At 33.1% G+C, this 19,861-nt stretch overlaps 2 protein-coding genes across 2 annotated transcripts in view; one reads left to right on the top strand and one right to left on the bottom strand.

Moving 5' to 3' along the window:
• Window positions 1-11,634, top strand: part of LOC123015178 — a 26,386-nt gene extending 14,752 nt beyond the window's left edge. Inside the window, exons 3-9 of the mRNA XM_044414775.1 lie at window positions 3,903-4,035; window positions 6,994-7,309; window positions 7,361-7,820; window positions 9,527-9,680; window positions 9,767-9,976; window positions 10,037-10,216; window positions 10,267-11,634. Coding sequence (XP_044270710.1) covers window positions 3,903-4,035; window positions 6,994-7,309; window positions 7,361-7,820; window positions 9,527-9,680; window positions 9,767-9,976; window positions 10,037-10,216; window positions 10,267-11,536 — 2,723 coding nt within the window. The 3' untranslated portion in view covers window positions 11,537-11,634. The remainder of the gene's footprint in view (window positions 1-3,902; window positions 4,036-6,993; window positions 7,310-7,360; window positions 7,821-9,526; window positions 9,681-9,766; window positions 9,977-10,036; window positions 10,217-10,266) is intronic.
• Window positions 11,635-13,007: 1,373 nt separating this feature from the next.
• On the bottom strand, window positions 13,008-19,861 carry LOC123015398. The gene is made up of 4 exons (XM_044415090.1): window positions 19,505-19,861; window positions 16,194-16,589; window positions 16,005-16,146; window positions 13,008-13,197 (listed from the first exon to the last, which is right to left on the bottom strand). The coding sequence occupies exons 1-4, from the start codon at window positions 19,688-19,690 to the stop codon at window positions 13,064-13,066; spliced, it is 858 nt and encodes a 285-aa protein (XP_044271025.1). The 5' UTR covers window positions 19,691-19,861; the 3' UTR covers window positions 13,008-13,063.

The following is a 19,861-nucleotide window of genomic DNA, read 5'->3' as shown; positions in this document are numbered from 1 at the left end:
ATTAATTCAAGAAACCGGAACTGCCAACTTCCTTTATTAAAATTACGATGAACTAATTTACTAGTGATGCCAACGTTAAGACTGTTTGGCATTTCCATTTAAAAAAAAACAGACTTTAGATCACCGTAAACTTTTACAAAACATCGGGTTATCAACATCTTTAGTTAACTTTTTTAAGTCTTACCTAACAGATCGTAATCAAGTTATCTTTTACCGTCCTTTTACTTCAACACGAATACTAGCGACATCTGTTGTCCCCCAAGGTTCTATTTTGGGTCCTCTGCCTTCATCTTTCAACAGTTGATCTTAAGGCTAGTACATTATTATACGCAGACGATCTAAAAATCTTTCGTAAAATAACATCTTTAAATGACAGTCTAAGTTTGCAAGCAGACCTTCTTAAAATTGACAACTGGTGCTCCAAAAATAGTTTGCCGATTAATGTTAGTAAATGTTCATTTGTATCTTATTGTTCTAGAACTGAAATATTTCTCTATGATTATACAGAGTGGTTATAAATGATTTTCATCTAGCCAGCTTTGGAATTTTTTTGCATGTAACTTTATTTGTGCCGCTCTACTTTTTTGAAAGCTCTAGTTCTGTCATTAGTGTCACTTATAAATTGTTAATTAAATGTTTATTGTTTCAACTAATTTCCAATAATAATTGATAATAATGAATACTTTGGAAGAAAACAAGTTTATAATTGAACTCTATTTTCGAAGTGGACGCTTAGTAAACGGCGATTTTTTAATTTTGAGTTACAACAAGTAGGTACCCCTATTTTTGTAAAGCGGCATTTTTTATTTTACATGGAAAATTCACAGCTGGCTAGATGAAAATCATTTATAACCACTCTGTACTATTAACGAAGTTTCCTTACAAAGGGCAAAAGAGGTTAAAGATTTGTGTGTCGTATTCGACAGTAAGCTAATTTTTAGATCCCATATTATTATAAGAAACGGAAAAAAATTGTATACAAATATCTTAAAAATTTTATACTTTGCCTTTATCCGTTTCAAATTAGAATTTGCCTATGTTGGTCAAACTCACAAAATTTAACCTGAAAAAATCCAGAGGCTTCCTAAAATACTTAATTACAGAATTGATGAGATTTATTCAATTTATTCACTCTGATCTTCTAGTTGTCAGTTTAAATCGAAGAAGTTGTACTTTTTTTGCATCGTAAATGGTGGTGTTGAATGTCCTGATTTGTTAAATAGATTATATCTACATGTGCCCAGGTTAGCTTCCAGAACTAATACCTACTCTTTTTTACTTACCTTGCTCAAGAACTATCTCTACAGTTTGCCCCTATACAAACCATGTGTCGCAACTATCACAGTGTCGAACACATAATTGATATATTTAACTGCAAAGAATTTAACATAAAAGCTACCTACGAGTACTTTCACATAATACCGTATAATTTTCTGAAATCCGTCTGCCCCGTAAATGTACCAAATCTGTGGTGCTAGTTATTTAATAATATCTAATAATAATAATAATGAACTATTCTATAAAATGTGAGGCCACATAGGTATTGATATAATTAAGTAAATTGGAAATTTTATAGTAATCAATGAGTTTTTTTAGAAGCCTTAGTTTTACCAGAAATGTTCTTTATTTGCCATTGTCAAAGTAACACTTTTGTGTCTAGATTACTCTAACTAAAAGATTTCTTTTTAAGCCTACGCATTTTTAAGTAGGTAGAACTTATCCTCTTATCATTTACACACTAAAGTGCCATTTTTTGACGTTTGCCGATAAATTTATTTACCTATTATTTTTAATTTATCTGAAAAGGTTTGAAGATAAAATAATATATGTTATGCGGGCTAAAAGTAACTTTATGTAGCTCAGCTGGATTATTATGCTATYAAGTCCCTTAATAACATAATCTACTAATTCAATGTAAATAGAATTTGTTGGATAGAATTTATTGGTTCATCAATAGATAAAATTAGCTTGAGGCATATACTTTTTCCTAGTTTAGATGAAACAAAAAAGAATAGCAAAACTGCGATTCTAAACAGACATTTTTATTTATCCATCCGTTCAAGAGAGGTAATATAGAACTTTTAGGTAACAGTTTTGTAGAATTTGAACGTTGATATACTTTACATAGTGTAATTATTACAGTGTTTTTATAGTATATTGATAAACAAGTGTCACAAACATTCTCTATGTGAAACGATTTTTTTTAAATTTCTTCCCAAGAAATAAACACTTTTCACGTGTTGAATTTTTGACGTAATTTGTCCACAGTGAATAAAGCAAAACAATAACTTTATCAACATTTAATGTTGAAGTGACGTTTCAGTAATAATTTAATGGTCGTATCTAAAAACTAATAATTACAACAATAATTTTGCAATTACATTTTTGAAAACTAGTTGTTACGCCTGTATTTTACTCATTTGATTCAAACAGTCCGATATAACCCATAAACGAGCGTTTATATAATTAATTTTTTAATTGATTTAGATTTCACTATTACCGCATCGTGCCGTGTGAGAATTATTCCAAATTGGAATAAATGACACAAAATTTAAAAATACCCGCTAATTAAATACCTTTTATATTTTTTCTACCATTGCGGTAATACACGTTATAATAAGCTTTCGGTTTTCTGTGTAAAAACAAACATTAATATTCAGACTGTGTAATATCTACGTAGTTTACCCAAAATATAAACTTATAAGGTCTCTAAGGAGCCTGCGATTTCATTTACGTACTTTGAAACAAATTAGCGAATTAAGTTGTTAACATAATATAGAAATTTTGTAACAGATTAAAGGAAGTAGATTTAGTTGGAATTATATCAAAACAGATTAGTGGATMTGTTTATTTAAATATTAGAACTTTTAACATAAGCAAATCTTCGTGTTTAAATTACGATTTTTTTTTTAAATTTATACACAAAAGTGAAAATTAGACAGTTTTTTTTTCAATACTAGTCTGAATTGGGAGTAAACCGTGTAATCTGTTTGGCAAATATTTAGTAAAAATTGTATACAAACACCTGCMGAATTTTATTGCCGTCATGCCATCAACATTAACATCAATAGATCAAATTGTGTCAACATGTCAATGTTATTGTATTTACATTAAGTACTAAATACGCTTGTACATAACTTTTACTTAAAGTTCTTCGTAACTCTATTTGAAACAATTTCAACATGGAGTAAATTAAGTGGAACTTTGCAACATTGCAAGTCATATCAAAAGTTTGTTTAATAGACGTATTGTATGCCTGTAGAAGCTAATAAAGATAAATTACGCAACTATTTCCAAGAGGCTGTTTGTCAAAGGCTTCTTTGTACAATGGCAACCTTGACTAATAAAACAGAAATAAATAATAATTCTATCAATATCGTGTAATACTCGTAGATAAGTGCATAATTTATAATCGTATTAGATTCTAAAGACTTTCTATTCTCTGTTGAGTATTTTATGTATCTTGAAGACATCTATTTCTACATTTTCTAAAACTAAATGAGGATTGGGTGGGTCTATGGGGGCGATACTCCACTTAAAATAAAAGTAGGACTGGTCATTTTGGTAGATATAGTTTTAAAAATACGGACAAGTGGGTCATGATGATGGAAACAGAAATTATCCATTGTTACATGATTGTATTACAAACAAATATAGGTTTGAGTTGATAATAATTTAATGACAAGTAGTCGCAACCCCGACTTTATTTTTTACTCTTTCGCTCAACTCATTTCCCTAATGCAAGCTCTTGCGCCAGAAGTAAACCAAGGCTTCTTTAACAAACATATTTTTTATGCCATGAGAGTTAACGTACCGTACATAATTACAACCGAAATTTTAATTAACGTTGCGACATGTCGGTTAACAAATTACTCGAATAATTTGCATTCGTTTTATTGAAGGAACACCGGTGCCTTGGCTCAGCCCGTCCCTGGAAGCATTAGACGAGCTCAACGACGCTGAAATATACAAATCCGTTGTTACATCTATAAACGAATGGCAGAAAAGACAGGAGCTTAAGAAAATTAATGCCAGGTTTGTATTTTGCTTTTATCATTGCTTTGTGTACTGTTTTCATTATTCAAATGGTGTTGGCTCGATTGCACTACGATTTTTTTTCCCCTAAAGCTAAGGAAATGACTTGAATGGCAAAGATAGAGTGGTGGTTTAAAGTCACGAGCGAACGCATTTTTCTTTCAAGTGAATGAAGAAAGATTTAATTAAAATAAGTTCAGTGAAAAATTAAATCAAGCAAGATTTTGCCTTGAAGGTGAAATGTACAGCACTTTCGAGTTGTGTGGTATTATCATCTATTGTGTATACTATGATACAGAAAATTCGCTTTTTGTCAATTTATATGTTAATTTTGTATTTTGATTGTCTCCAAATTAATTAAAAATTATAGCGAACGGATAAAAAACTGAGTGAATAACCAACATTTTTTAATAAATGCATTTTTCAACGTTGAAAATATATTCGGTTTCTCATATTTTTAATATTTAAAAACAACGTAGGCGGCATTTAAAGACGAAGCCAGAAATGTTATTTAATTTACTTTCAACTAACTAACGAAAAAAGTGCTCTTTTATAGAGAAATTAATTATTGTAGTTAATTATGCTTTTATGTCAGTTTATATCTTCTTTGTGATTTTTTAATCAAAGTTGCCTCAAAGTCACTCTCAAAAGGGGATTTTAAATACAGGGTGTTCCGTTTTTATTGTTACAAATTTAAACAGGTGATAGGATATTCAATTCTAAGGCAAAAGTTTCCTATAAACATGTATCGAAAAATGCTTGGTAAGGGAGCTACACCCCCTGAAAGAGGGCTAATAGGTTTTTGCTAATATTTCAGAAACCATTTAAGATAAAATTACAAAATGTGGTACAGATGATAACCTTTATACACCTAAACGAATTCAAACATCAAATGTCGAAATTTTTAATCAGGGGCGTACGAAACAGGGGGAGTTTAAGGTAAAAAAATACCCTATTTATTTTGGCTTTAGTTTCTCGGTACTTTCAGCAACAAAATCTTAAATTCGATAGTTTATCACAGAAAGGTCTCTTTTGTGTCGATACGACTTATTYTTTTTGAATAAAATTAATTTAAAATTTATGTTACACACCAATACAACATTCAAATAAATCAGAATTTACAGAATAATAAAAGCAAGAAATTCATATTTTTTAATCAACCTCAACTAATTAACATTACATTACAGTAACAATAATAACATTAATTAGATGAATTTTCCTAAATCTAAAGGAGTTGTTCAAAGTGACCACCATTTTGGTCAATGCATAACTAAAGAAACTATAGCCAAAATAGATAGGGTATTTTTTTACCCTAAACCCCACCAGTTTCGGACGCCCCTGATTAAAAATTTCGACATTTGATGTTTGAATTCGTTTAGGTGTATAAAGGTTATCATCTGTACCAAATTTAGTAATTTTATCTTAAATGGTTTCTGAAATATTAGCAAAAACCTATTAGCCCCCTTTCAGGGGGTGTAGCTCTCTTACTAAGCATTTTTCGATTCATGTTTAWAGGAAACTTTTGTCTTAGAATTGAATATCCTATCACCTGTTTAAATTTGTAACAATTAAAACGGAACACCCTGTATATTAAATATATTTTACAAAAAAATTTCTGAATAATTTTGCTAATGTTGAACGAATTGTAATGTATTTTTGATGTACTTTTTTATATTTAACTTTAAACTTACTTTATTTACATTTACATTTGTTTTTCTACTTAAGGTTTTTAAGGTTATCATTCCACTGAGTGATTGCAAAACAGCGGGTAATCGAAAGTTATTATTGTGCAAATTTTTAAAGGAAAAATTATTCTTCCTCTAATAGGGAATAAAACGAGGTTTATTTCGTCTTTGACTAATAATCTGGTACTTTATTCCATTGAGAATAAAATAAATAATTAAGTACCGATTTTTACTCTTAAAATAAACTGGAATTGAATGAGTTGAATTTTTTGACTGTTTCTCTCTGTTATCGATTTTAAATCTTTGAATTGAGCAATTGWATAAACTGAGTATTTTGACAAACTATTTGACATTTGACAAATTTATCAATTGCAGTGGGCGAACATATGTCGTCGTAAGTATCTTAAAGCAATAATTTTTAATTATTACAATAATTAAAACTCATTGACAAGTGGATGGACTAATGGACTAATCAAAGACATGCAAAATATTTCAAAACACWATTTTTTTCTACTGGCCKTTTTTTAACTTTTTTWWTTTTRCCRWWTTWAWTMMWKCKAWRRWKKAWTTTTTTTTCTGAAAGAACACACTTATCTGTAATATTTAATTTAATTATACATAAGTAAACCAATACCTATACACTACAATGAAAACAATGATGTGTGCACTAGGTTTTCAAAATTTGGTAAAATTCAATTTTTATTTTTAATATTTTAAATTGTAACAAGATTAAATTTTATAATTACAACTTTGTACAAATTGCGGGAAACAAAATGACAAAAAGTATATTTTTTCAAGCGAAACCGTAAACACTCCGTATAAAAAAGAATCTTTACTCAAGGAAATCTAAAAAAAWAAGTTGTGACAGTTAGTTTAAAACGGGATATACTTAAGTTATGCATAAAATCCACTTTGTTTCTTACTATGRTCCTTCAAACCATAATTTATCACAAATAATTTATTATTTAATTGGCATTCTAACTGCTGATTATCAGATACTAACATGGCAATAATAAATCATAATAATTATCGTAGGATGAGGCGCACTGTTTTCACGTTTCTTTAAGTAAAATTAAAGCCTATTACCATATTTCTACGATTCGAATTCGAATTTTTAATAAAAAAAATACTTTTTAATAACAGTTTTATTTACCAGTTCAATACACCTCGGTGATATTAAACCAATAGGTAAATTTGTTGGTTTTTCTTTTTGAATCGTTCTGTGCCAATTCATTGATGTGCATCATAGATCACGAAGTCAAATCGTTTCCAGAATCAAACGCGAGGACTCCTCGGTTTGTTACGGCGACTTGGGATGTTTCGAAGCCTCCGGCCCTTTCGGTTACTTGGACATGTTGCCAAGCAAACCGGAGGAGATCGACACCAAGTTCCTGCTGTACCCCGGACACGGCCGCCGTCGAAGCGGTTCTAGCCCCGCCGAAGTCGCTTTCTCATCCATCAAAGAAGCTTTCGAATGGGCCAAACAAGGCTTCAACAACAGCCTTCCCACGAAGGTCCTCATCCACGGCTTCGGCAGCGACTGCAGCCACATATGGGTCTACGAGATGCGCAGCGCTCTCATGGCGGTGGTAAGTCTTTGGTTGTTACCTCCGCGTTAATCTCATCGATTCGTGTCGCAGGAGGAGGTTAATGTGATTTGCGTCGATTGGGAGAAGGGGGCGATACTGCCTAATTACGTTAAAGCCGCCGCAAACACTCGCCTCGTCGGCAAGCAACTGGCGATGCTCCTTAGAGGATTAGTAGATAATAACGGTTTGTCACTAAGGAGCACTCATCTGGTGGGGTTCAGCCTGGGGGCGCATGTGGCGGGCTTCGCCGGGGCCGAATTGGGCAATTTGAGCCGAATCACGGGGCTGGACCCTGCGGGACCCCTTTTCGAGTCGCAGGACCCAAGGGCGAGACTGGACCAAAGCGACGCCGATTTTGTCGACGTCATTCATAGTAATGGAGAGAATCTTATCCTAGGGGGGCTGGGGTCCTACCAACCCATGGGGCACGTCGATTTTTATCCGAACGGAGGAAGGATGCAGAAAGGGTGCAGCAATTTGTTTGTCGGCGCTGTCAGCGATATCATTTGGTGTAAGTTGGGCTTCCGGGCAAGACAGAGGTCGAGCAATTTCCAATCAACGGGAAACTTTGGAGCCAGATACTTAATTAAAACGTGATTTATTCCCGTTTTCCGCATCATAACAAGTTTTTATTTAATTAATTACTTCCGAGAAAAGTTCACTAGTTTAGCCATTTTTTCCCAATCCCATGATTCATGTAAGGGTAAACTACTATTTTAGGGAAGTTCTGCAAACATTTTATGATAACATTCACCTACAAGCAAACAACCATGTTCATGGCATAATAAGCTTAAGTTACAAAGAGATTTTAATAATTGATTAATGCTAAAGTGAAGATTAGTAATACTCGTAAAAAACACTACTAAATTTGTGTTTTTAATTAAAAAAACAAATTTTTCGTAATATCTTTTTAATTTTATTGTTTCTACTTACGAACGAATTAAAAAAAAACTTGCTTAACGCAACACTATTTCAGCAATTTCCTAGCGATTTAGCATGTTTTGCAGCCAGGAATTGCTTCAAAGTAAGAGATTTTACCAAAATAAGTACGAAAATCTATTTTTTAGGTGATATTAATATTTTTTTTGCAACACTGGTACCTTATACTTGCTTACTTGCGTTAAAATACGCTATAATGTACGTCGCCAACAGCAACGTATCTTATAAGTTTATAAAATACGCTGATGCATATTTTTTGTCAATTTAGACGTTATTTTGATATACTTCTTTGTAATAATTTCTGAATTTTGTAAAATTTCTGATTCAATATTAGTGTTGCAAAAAATTTTGAAAACAACACGAGTTTTATAGTTTAAAACTCTAGTTGTCTTAATAGCTATATTTCAGCCAATTCCCAGCGTTTTTCTCACGTTTTTAAACAAGAAATTGATTRAAAATGAGAGATTAAAAAAACTTGCTTTTAGGTAAAAAAAGGCAGTTTTAACTTGTGTAATGCAAAATCCCTCATCCCAGACTTTTTTATTAATCATCGTTTTCTCTGTATTTACAAATGAGATGACAATCATAATAATTTTAGCATTTTAATCAATACATAGTAATATAACAGACCATCGTTTTTTATCGACTAAATTTTTGAATTTTACGAAAACTTTTTTGTGATGACAATTTGACGAGTTGAATTTGGAAATTTATATTTGAGACAAAAAGTTATATTCGATTAGATTATTTTGAAAAGCACTTAATAAATAATACAAATTAAAAAAAATTATAAAGCAAAAAATTCATCTGACATGAGAACAAGAAGATTAATCACTTCAGTGACAGCAGGAAGAGCAGTTTTATCATTCAATGACAGCACGAAAACAGGTTTTATTGCAAAAGACGCTTATGATTGGATGACAATGACATGCTATTGGTGGAAATTGTAAATTTGACATGTGCTGGAAATAATCTTTGTAATATTTATACCACAATTCTATTTTCTTGCCGAATCGCTCAAAAAGAATGATGAACTTTTAAGAGCCTTAAGAGTATCGTTTGATAGGAACATAAAAACGATGGAGATTTTACGAAAAGTGTATTATGTTAGGTTTTCGGATTTTATTTCGAATCGAATCGAATAAAGAAGCTTGTTTTATCTTTTTTTTTAATATTGTTATTCATATATTATTGTTAAGTCATTTAATAAATTTTGCTGCAGTTTTATTAGAAATAGAAATAAACTTCGTATTTGTGGTAAATGTGTTGGATTTTTAGCGTCTGCCGTCGAGGGACGATCGCTTTGTAACCATAGACGAGCCTATAAGTTCTTTACTGACTCGGTTTCGCCTCGATGTCATTTTCCGGCATTCCCTTGTGAATCGTACGAAGATTTTCTTTCGGGGAAGTGTTTTCCATGTACTGATGAGAGGTACGGCTAATTGGCAAAATAAAAAATTAAGCAATAATAACAAATTTTAACTTATTTTCAACACATTTTTCTCGTTTAATTTTAAGGAACTGCGGCAATATGGGGTATTACGCTGATAGGTCCAAAGGTCGAGGACAATTATATCTCATTACAAGAGACGAAGAGCCCTTCTGCGCCCACCAGTATCATGTCAAAATTGAAACGTCAAATAGCGCGGTCCCCATTGTATCTTATGGAAAAATTCAAATTACGCTAATAGGGGATTCGACCTTCAATGAGACATTTATGATGACTAGGTATAACAAAATGACTATTTTTTCTACCAAAAAAAACTTTTTAATAATTAATGAAATTAGGAAAGAAGACGAAGAAATGAAATTGGGTGAATCAATTTCTCGGATTTTGGTCCCGCACCCAATATTATCGGAACCTACGAGTGTCCAAATTCTCTACACTGCATACAGTGGTTGGTTGTCATCTGGGTTGACCCAATGGAGGATGGATAAGATTACCATTAGTGATAGTTTTGGCAAAACGTGAGTTTCTTCAAGACTGAAATTTTTCAAATCTTTGAATTCGCTTTTAGATCATCTGTTTGCAAAAAGAATCTAATTCTGGACTCCGGCGTTCCGGTGACTCTTCCTTTATATCCCGGTGAATGTAATTTACCCGGAAAATACGCGAAGAAGGAAGCAGAGGACCGGGTTCACGACCCTAATCCTCTAAATCTTCCTTTAAACGCAACGTCGAAAATAAAGAATTTCATCCCGACTCCGGTGGTCCGGATCGGCCCCGAAGACTTGGAAAAAGAGTACAAAAAAGAAAAAAATGGAAATTCAATTGATTGGAAACGCGATGAGGATAACAGAGTGTCCGATATTGAAGAAGCAGAGTCTAGTCGAGCTTTCAACACGAAAATTCTAAAGCCAGATAAAGGAAAAGAAAGTCCGGTTAAAGAGATAGTTGAGCCGATTTTGAAGCCTCATCCGAATAAAATAGGCCGGTCACATGACCCCGACAGAGATAAACCTGAGATAACCGAGCCAATTTTGGGACCCACAACATCTCGGAATTTCGGCGCTTTTAAATTAGAGCCAGCTGTAAAAAACGATTTTTTATCGCGTCTTACAAGCACTAATAAAGAAATTTCGTATAATTTTTATGACGTGGAAGATCAAAACGAGTGGATTCCTTCAATACCCTCAGCTAAGCCAAAAGAGGCCAAATGGAAGCGGGAGGARGGGTCAAAAGCAATCAAAACCGAGGAGAATCCTTTGGAAATGATTGCGACGACTGTTCAGTTCCTGCCCCAGCGTCTCGCCAAGATGTTCGAGCAAGCGGAGAAGTATGCCAGAGAGACGATCCTACCTTTGGTCAGTACTTACACTCCGAAATTTATCAGTGATATAATCACTCCTCGAGAAAAACCCAAATACGTGCCTTTGACTTACGAAGAAAACGTGGAGGAAGAGGAGGAAGCGGAAGATACAACGACGACGAGTACGACGAAAACCCCGCGTCAAAGTGCGAAGAGAAACCTCGATAATAAACAATTCGACCCGCCACCGGTTGAAGAAGACTTAAGCACTAGCAAAGCATCGACTACTCCTTACACACACATACAAAAAATTAAAAAGAAAACTACGACTCCAAAAACGGAAACGACAAGTGCGGCGAGTCGGAGAGCCCGTGATGACCTCCATGTGCGTAAAAACATCCTCGAGATGAAACTGGAATCGATGCAAGACGATTTAGTCGTAGACGCCTCGAAAAAACCCAAAGCGATTTACGTCGACTTACCGGTTTTCGACGTTAATCCACAAAGGAAGTATATTCCGTTAAAAGACTCCAGCTAGATGTAATATATTTATTTTTATTTAATGACTGTAAATATGTTTTTATACGACTGTTGTTTATTGTATAAATTTTGTAAAATAAAAATTATATCAAGACAGTTGATCGTTTCTGTCAAATATTTATCGAATAGTTCATTCGTCTTAAAGAGAAATTAAAACTAAAAAAATCATTGTGTTTARGCAAAATTACACAAAATAAGGCTTCAAATGGTAATTTACATATTATTATAGCTGTTAAAAAAATAGATGTTTGAGACCCGACGAAGGGCCTTAATCCTCCCGGAAACAATCTACAGGGTGGCGCAATGAAAACGAGCCACCCCGAATATCTCAGAAACTAAAAAGACTTTGCAAAAACGCCGAAACAGTTCAATTTTGTTTCTAGGGGGGACATTCACTTCCGCAATTTAAGTGATATGCGGCCGTTTGTTCATATTAGAACAGCCTGTATCTCAAGAATTGATGCTTTGATTTAATTTTCGTAAAAAGTTTTGAAAACTTGTTTAAATAGCTTTCATACCCACAAGTGGGGTAGGGCCATTTGAATGTTTAAAGTTGGGGTGTGTGGGGGTTACAGAGTTACTGGGTGTGCTTTAAAAATTACGGTAAAAAATGTCCCTCTTGGAAACAAAATTGACTTGTTTCGTTTTCTTTTTAGTTTCTGACTCGTTTTCATTGGGTCACCCTGTATTTCAAATTCTAAAAATGTTTAAAATCTGAAGTGACAAAACTATTAACCAGACGTTAAGGAGAAGTGTGCTGTTAAAACCCTCTTAACAGCCCTGTGTTTTACTAGGGTGTTATTAAGAACTTAACGATTGTAAATTGCTGAATGTTGTAGTTATTTACATATTTAGGGCTGTTAAGAAGGACATAACGACCGAGGAAGTTGTTGTAATCCTTTCGCGGTCTTTATGACCCTTAACAGCACGTGGTACAATGTTTTTCGTCATATTAAATTATCATATTAAATAAAAATAATTTTAACAACATAATACGACGAAAATGCTAGAAACACCCTCCATTTAAGCCAGTATCGATTGATCTTTGAAGCTCTTTCATAAATTTTGCTGCAGGTTTATTATTTATTATAAATCGAATCAACTTTTCCTTTGAGTTTCTCCGACATAAAATAAACTTTGTATTTGTGGTAAATGTGTTGGATTTTTAGCGTCTGTCGTCAAGGGACGATCGCTTTGTAACCATAGATGGGCCTATAAGTTCTTTACTGACTCGGTTTCGCTTCGACGTCATTTTCCGGCATTCCCCTGTGAATCGCACGAAGATTTCCGTTCGGGAAAGTGCTTTCCATGCACCGATGAGAGGTAGGGATTGTTTTCAACATCATAAATCAGCTGTGGGAAAAAAATTCCAAAGATACATTTCGTAAATTGTTTGCGTCTACGCTCGGAATAACAATGGATTTTATCTTATTTTTAAGTTCATGGAACTGGGAGTTATTGACTCCAACTTATACGATTGTTGTTTATTGTATAAATTTTGTAAAATAAAAATTATATCAAACTTTTACGGTGGACTCTCTCCTTCGCTGAACGAGTCGAGGAAACGTTCCAAGTCGGCAAGACGTTTGGCTTCGCGTTGAATGTGTCTCAGGTGGCTCCATCGGAGTTGTTTCAGTTGCTTCAAGTATAAAGGCTCTTCTGAAAAATAGATTTGATTAATTTTAGAAAATTTGCTGTTTCTACTGCGCACACTCTTATGAACTTGAAATTCCGGCTCAACAACTATGTATTTTAAATGAAGTTTGGAACTGAGTCCGGTAAGAATATACGCAAACTTTGTTTCAAAGCTGAAATTACAATTCTCTCTCCGTGAGTTTACCAACCGACATTAACGCTTGCTGCTTTTCACGCTACACTGCAAATTTAAATACTTATTGTAATTTTAAATTTTCCTTGTTGTGATTGGAGGATTCAAAATAAGTAAGATTAAAAGTAAAAGGCATGCAAGACCAAATACGTATTTATGTCAAAAATTATGTTTGCCTCATTGTTTTTGGACAAATTTTTATAGTAAGATCAAAATCACAGATATCTGTAGTTCTGTTTATAAATTTCAAATATTTTACATSTCCTAGATATTGCTTGACACAATTAGTGCCTTTTAATTTGGGAATAATTATTATTTACAGAATACTGAAAATAACCTTGATAAAATTCATTGCATCTTCTTAATCARTACAATGCATTGTTTTTTGTGAGCGCTTATCAATTTTCACCACTTTTTTGTTATTAGAATTGCGTCTTGTTTGCCAGTTGTTGAAAGTGCGTGATGGGTTTCGGACTGTTCTTTTAAATAATCATGAAAATACGATGAAAATTCGTCCAAAAATGTGAAAATAAAATGTAACAACGTGGTTGTTATTAGAAATGTAATAGAAGAAGGTAGGTGTTAATAGTACATTACAAACAAGGTGGTAAATATGGCGTAAATGTAAAGCACAAGGGGTAATGCCATTACCATCGAGGTTTATATGCTATTTTYTTCACAATCACATTATATTTAGTCATAAATTTGAATAAAACAAAATTCTAACGAAGTTAAGGTCCAAAAATTTAGCAAAAATTTTATGCGTGACTTCACAATTTGAAAGAAAAAYTCCCTAGTATTTTTGTAATCTTAACGTTGGCAATCCTGCATATTACCGCCCAAGAAAAGTAATGTTATTACTTATTACTCTTCATGAGATATGTATAATGACGTGTTTCCCAACCTTTAAAAGGTTAGTGTCCGGCATACTGCATGGGTGATTGTGAATAAAATATATTTCTAAATTATAACAATTAAAAGTAAAAAATACCTTAATTCGATTCTAATTTTAATTTGAAAGCACAAACATAAATAAAAAGTGAATAATCATAAAAAGGTAAAGCCGAAAAGTAAAGAATTCTAAAGAGTTCTAAATTATAACAATTAAATGTAAAAAATACCTTAATTCGATTTTAATTTTAATTTGAAAGCACAAATATAAATAAAAAGTGAATAATCATAAAAAGGTAAACCCGAAAAGTAAAGAATTTTTACCTAAAACTTATTCGAAATAAGTTTTTCTGAAATGCTATTGAAAAAAATTATTTTTGTATACGCTCCCAAAAGCTCTTTTGCGGACTCATTTGAGTCCCTAAAATGAGTCTTTTCCGCACTCAATAAAATAGTACCCTAAACGCTTATTTTAGGTACTCAAAAAAACAGTTTTTGTGGACTAAAAAATAAAATTGGTTACTATGGTAACGAAATTTTTTTAATTAGTAAGAGGTGTGAATTCGTGTTTTGGGTGTTTTAACAAAAAAACCTTGTATGCTCCACATACGCAAAATAGGGTTTTAGGTGATTCCTCTCATTAAAGACTCGACTCCTAGTCGCCTCGACATTAATTACGATTCGTCCCCTAAAACCCTATTTTGCGTACCTACTTGATACATAAATAGTTATAAAGCAAATCTTTACCTCGGAGGTATAGGACACTATACCTATTTTTCAATAGGTAAATATTTTCTAAGATCGGGATGTTTCAGCCAATTGAAAGAATATCAAAAAAATAACGATAAACTAAAATAATAGTTATTTATTGTAAGAGTGTGTTAGGTAGCATTTTATACACGCAAGAATGTTTAACCCCAAGAACGTCAGTTCGAGCGGTTAATTTTCTTAAGTGGATAAAACGCSACTAACATACGACTGCAYTATAACGTTTTATCCACAATCACAGGCCCAAATTATTCCAAACTTACTTAAAAATTAAACTGACATTTAAACGTCACGCCAAAGGTGCTTTCGGTTAAACGTAGTAAGCTGTTACGCGGTGCGCTGGTTACTTATAGTGYAATAAAGTTACTTTATTCCACTAGTGGATAAAGTGGTACTTTATACGCATCTAAAGTGTGGAATAAAGTCTRTTTATAGAGTGATTGTAGATAAAAAGTATTTAAATCATTCTTTTCCAACGCTTTTGTGTTGTATTTTAAAACAGATCCAAAATAGGATCTATAATTTTTACTTGTATTAAAGTAAATTAATAATACTTATTTTTTTTATTTTTGCATAGAAACAAAGTATTAAGAACTCTATTTCTTTTTTTTTTTGTTTAAATAGATCTTACACTTTCACGTATTGCCATTTTTTCTCGAGTATTATGTTGACGTCTGGATTTCAACCCACCAGCATTTTCCTCGGCATAAGCCTGATTGGCAGAAAGTAAACAAAGATGCTAGGCCGGTTTCTTGATCTTATTATGTTAGTTTTTTTATACGTTTATCCCAAAAGTGAAGCCTCAGCGTAAAAGTAAATATCATTTCAAACTCTCTTTTTTACTAGATTGTTCCCGAGTGGCTAATTTAAGAATAACAAATGGAAGACGGCCTTACTTTATAAATTTAAAATAATCAGATGTGTCTTTCATTTTTATAGAACACAAATAGAAGCCAAAAATTGAATTTTCAAYCCATACCGTTTTTGCAAACACACTGATCGTCTTTCTTTGAAGAACCTGCTTGTGCGACATCCAGATTGATGTTTTTTTCTCCACCTTTAGTCGAAGATGTGTGCCGATTAACCAAATCGATTGCTTTCTTAGGACTCATTGTCATAAACTATAATAAAATTTGTGATTCGAATTTTAGTTGAATCAAATTTTTACCTCTTTTCTCGTGCACTTGTCGCCAGGAACAGTTCCCAATTCTCTACTTAAAGCTTTATCAATTAGACTCACGATATAACTTTTCGATTTGTGCAACTCCAATGCCGAGTTATCGTCAAGTGGRGGTTTTTGTTCGATACAAAACTGTCTATTCTTCCCCATTACTGACTTAAATTTCGACTCTCGTTTCACTTCATTGTCACTTTTCGTTTCTTTTGGTTTGGGATTATCTTTATTTAATTTTTGTAAAAGTACGTTTAAGGGTTCTTCAGGTGCTTCTTTTACTTCTAATTTACTTACTTTCTCGGGGCTTGTGATAGTTTCAGTTACATTTGTTTTAACAGCTCTAAGTTTTATAATTTTGTCGGGTTGTTTGGCCTTGACCGATGCCGGGACCTGAGTGAAATAAATTTATTTTATACGAGGTTATTTAGGTGACATGGCAGTGGCGATAGTGTAACGCAAAATATTTTTCGCTGGGGATCGGGRGATTTAGATATCTGGATTGTTTAGTGGGAATGTGACAAGGGAGATGTGACAATAGAAGCTTCGAATCTCTACCCAATTTTACAATTTTAGCGCAATTTAGAACTATAACACTGAGAACTTTTATTTTATTTATTAGTCAATAGTCCAGTCAAATTAGACAAAAGTGGAAAAAAATCCTAGAGTTGGATTTTTTTTTAAACGCTTTCTTTATTCTTGGGTAGACATATATCAAAAGTCCCCGAAGGTGGAGGGCGAGCTTGAGGAGGGGGGGGAAGGTGTCTTTTTTTGTTATTTTGCTTATATCTCGGAAACTATTACTCCTAACGGTTTTTGGCTGCTTATCAAAATTAAAGCCTACAAAAATGGTCCTTTGTATTTTTGTTGTAGGACAACTGCAAGCGAGTTATAGGGCTGACAAAAAACATCATTTAAAAAAATGTGCTTTATCCGCATTTAAAACAGAATTAATCTTGTGATTTGAAAAAAATGAAAGCAAATTTAATTTATTGAGTGCAACACTTCATTAGAGAGTCTATAAAGTCTTCCGAGTCGTCCTCATATGCTGCATCTACGTCTTCAACTTAAACATTGAAAACCGAATTACAGTCTTGTTCAGTACAATATTAAAAAATAGAATGTATTGAATGTATTGAATCCAACAGTTTATTAGAAGGTGCCACGAGGGTCTTATCAAGTCTTCCGAGTCATCCTTATAACTAGCATATGCCTGCGACTTTGTCCGCGTGTATTTCTGATATAGTGATATAAAATGGGAAAAAGCTGTTTCACAAAACCATTCCATAGGCTTATGTGTATTATAGAGATATAATGCTAGATAATTACCTATGTTATGTATAGGATTCAGTTATAGTAGTCTCGTTCTTCGCATGGGCTATGTTTATGGGTAAATATTAAATGCTGATTTTCATAAAGTGTCGTCTCAGTGAACTTCTGCACTCTCAAAATTCGAAATTTCATGTTTTTAATTTTGTTTTTCTACACTTTGTAAGGATCATATTTTCTAAATTTTATGTTTTTATATCCCTTTAAATCTGTACACCATTTTATTCCCTTAAAAACTAATTTTRGAAAAATCTGATTTTAGTACACCTCTAAATAATTTTATGTTTATATCTTTGTTTAAACATTTACACCCCATTTAACCCCCTTACAGATTGATTCTCTCTTTCATCCAAAAWTTTTATTTACATCTCCGTTTAAATGTCTACACCCGAGTCACCTTTCAGGCATACCAGCTTAGTTAGGGAACGCTCTACACATACAGGGTAAATATAAAGTATGGAASCAAGCGATTTTATTTTTAATCATTTGCCCCCAGAAAATAATAATTAATATAAACTAAAGTAATATAAAAAATGTGATCGTATTTTCAGAACGAAATTTTGTTTTGTTTTTGAGTTATGCGATTTTTTTTTTGTCAAAATTGCAATTTATATGAAAAAATTTTTTTTTTTTAAATTAAATATAAAGCAGATAGTTGTAATCCTTAGAGCATAGCTTTTATGAGAAAAATGATTATACAGGGTGATTCTTAAATAGACCGACAAAATTTTATTACAGCTTTCTAAGGATAAATAGAGACAAACTGTACCCTTTTTACGTTTATACCTTTTAGGGGCAAAACCCCCTTGATCCGTGCCACTTACGGCGTTTATGAATTGTTGCAATGATCAAGTACATTTTCATCACGTTAATACCATGGTTTCCACTACCTGTGCTAACACATCAGTGGCGTACGCTTTACTTCGAAAATAATTTTAATCAATTTTATGTGGAGAAAGTTTAAACAAAGAATTTTTTAAATATTTTTTCCAGCATGTTCTCATTTGATACTACTAAGGATAAAATTTTGTCGGTCTATTTAAGAATCACCCTGTATGGTGAGTTGCCATTTAAAAAAATATTTTTTTTTGTAGAAACAAAAGGTAATTTCGAAAAAAAATATTCTTGTTAAATCATCACATTTTTATAGTACTTTATCACTCATCAATTAGTTTTTGCAAAAAATAAATAGTTTAAGCAAAAAACGTTTGGTTCCATACTTTTTATTCATCTGGTATAAATACTTACCATATGGTAATGAAATGTGTTTCAAAGGATTTTTAATGCAATTTTATGTAGACTCCAAACTTTTGAAGCCAACGCTTAGTCCTACGACAAAAATGAATAGGACCATTTTTATAGGAAATTTTGATGCAGAAATAGACTTCTACAGAAAATTTTGCATAAATTACATAAAAGATGAGTTTGTATTTACAGACCCTCGTGACTCCCCCTTCCTTTAATAAAGTATTGGATCAACTAAATTTAATTTACTGTCAGTTTTTTTTTAAATTACAAGACTAATTCTGTTTTAAATGCAGATAAAGCACATTTTTTTAAATGATGTTTTTTGTGTGCCCTATAACTCGCTTACGGTTAGTCTTACAACAAAAATGCAAAGGACCATTTTTGTAGGAAATTTTGTAAGCTTTAGTTTTGATGAGAAGATAAAAACCTGCAGGAGTGATAATTTCCTTTAACCCCCTCCTCCTCCTCGAGCTCGCCACCCACCTTCAGGGACTTTTGATACATGTCTACCCAAGTGTAAAGAAAGCGTTTAAAAAAATTCCAACTCTAGGATTTTTTTCCACCGATTTTTCTAATTTGACTGGGCTGTAAGAAAGCTATTTAGTAAAAAGCAAAATTTCTCTGCTGTTTGCGGACGATAGGTAAATTTTTCGTTTTGTTAGTGTGAAGTATTGAACGAGTTAATGTTGTTTTTTTTGTTGTTTCAATGTCAAAATTAGTGTCAGCGGCACCTTCGGTTTTAAAATCTTCGATATTTCGCTGACTCCTGATATCTCGACTTGTTCGGTTTCGCCTTCGTCTTCGGCTTCGTCGTCGAATTTGGTGAGGAAATTTTCCAGATCGTTCAATCTCGAATTCACGTCTCCTTCGGAATCGACAGGACGGGTGTCCGTTCTCTTGACCGCCGTCGTTCTCATGACGTAGTCATTAATTGCGTAGGCAGCTTCTTGACCGCGATAATGCTGAATTTCCGTAGGAGTTGGGGCCGCTTTTCGAGGACGATGGAACGCTGCAGGATCGGGCTGACACGTTACCGGAAGACAAAGGGCTGAAGGACGTTTACACACTTGGCTGCCGACGCCACGATA

This window comes from Tribolium madens, unplaced genomic scaffold, assembly GCF_015345945.1.
Source record: "Tribolium madens isolate multiple individuals breed KSU strain unplaced genomic scaffold, Tmad_KSU_1.1 Scaffold_19;HRSCAF=116;Tcas5.2_LG9, whole genome shotgun sequence".
In the NCBI taxonomy this organism is placed as follows: domain Eukaryota; kingdom Metazoa; phylum Arthropoda; class Insecta; order Coleoptera; family Tenebrionidae; genus Tribolium; species Tribolium madens.
This window is presented reverse-complemented; position numbering and strand designations above follow the sequence as displayed.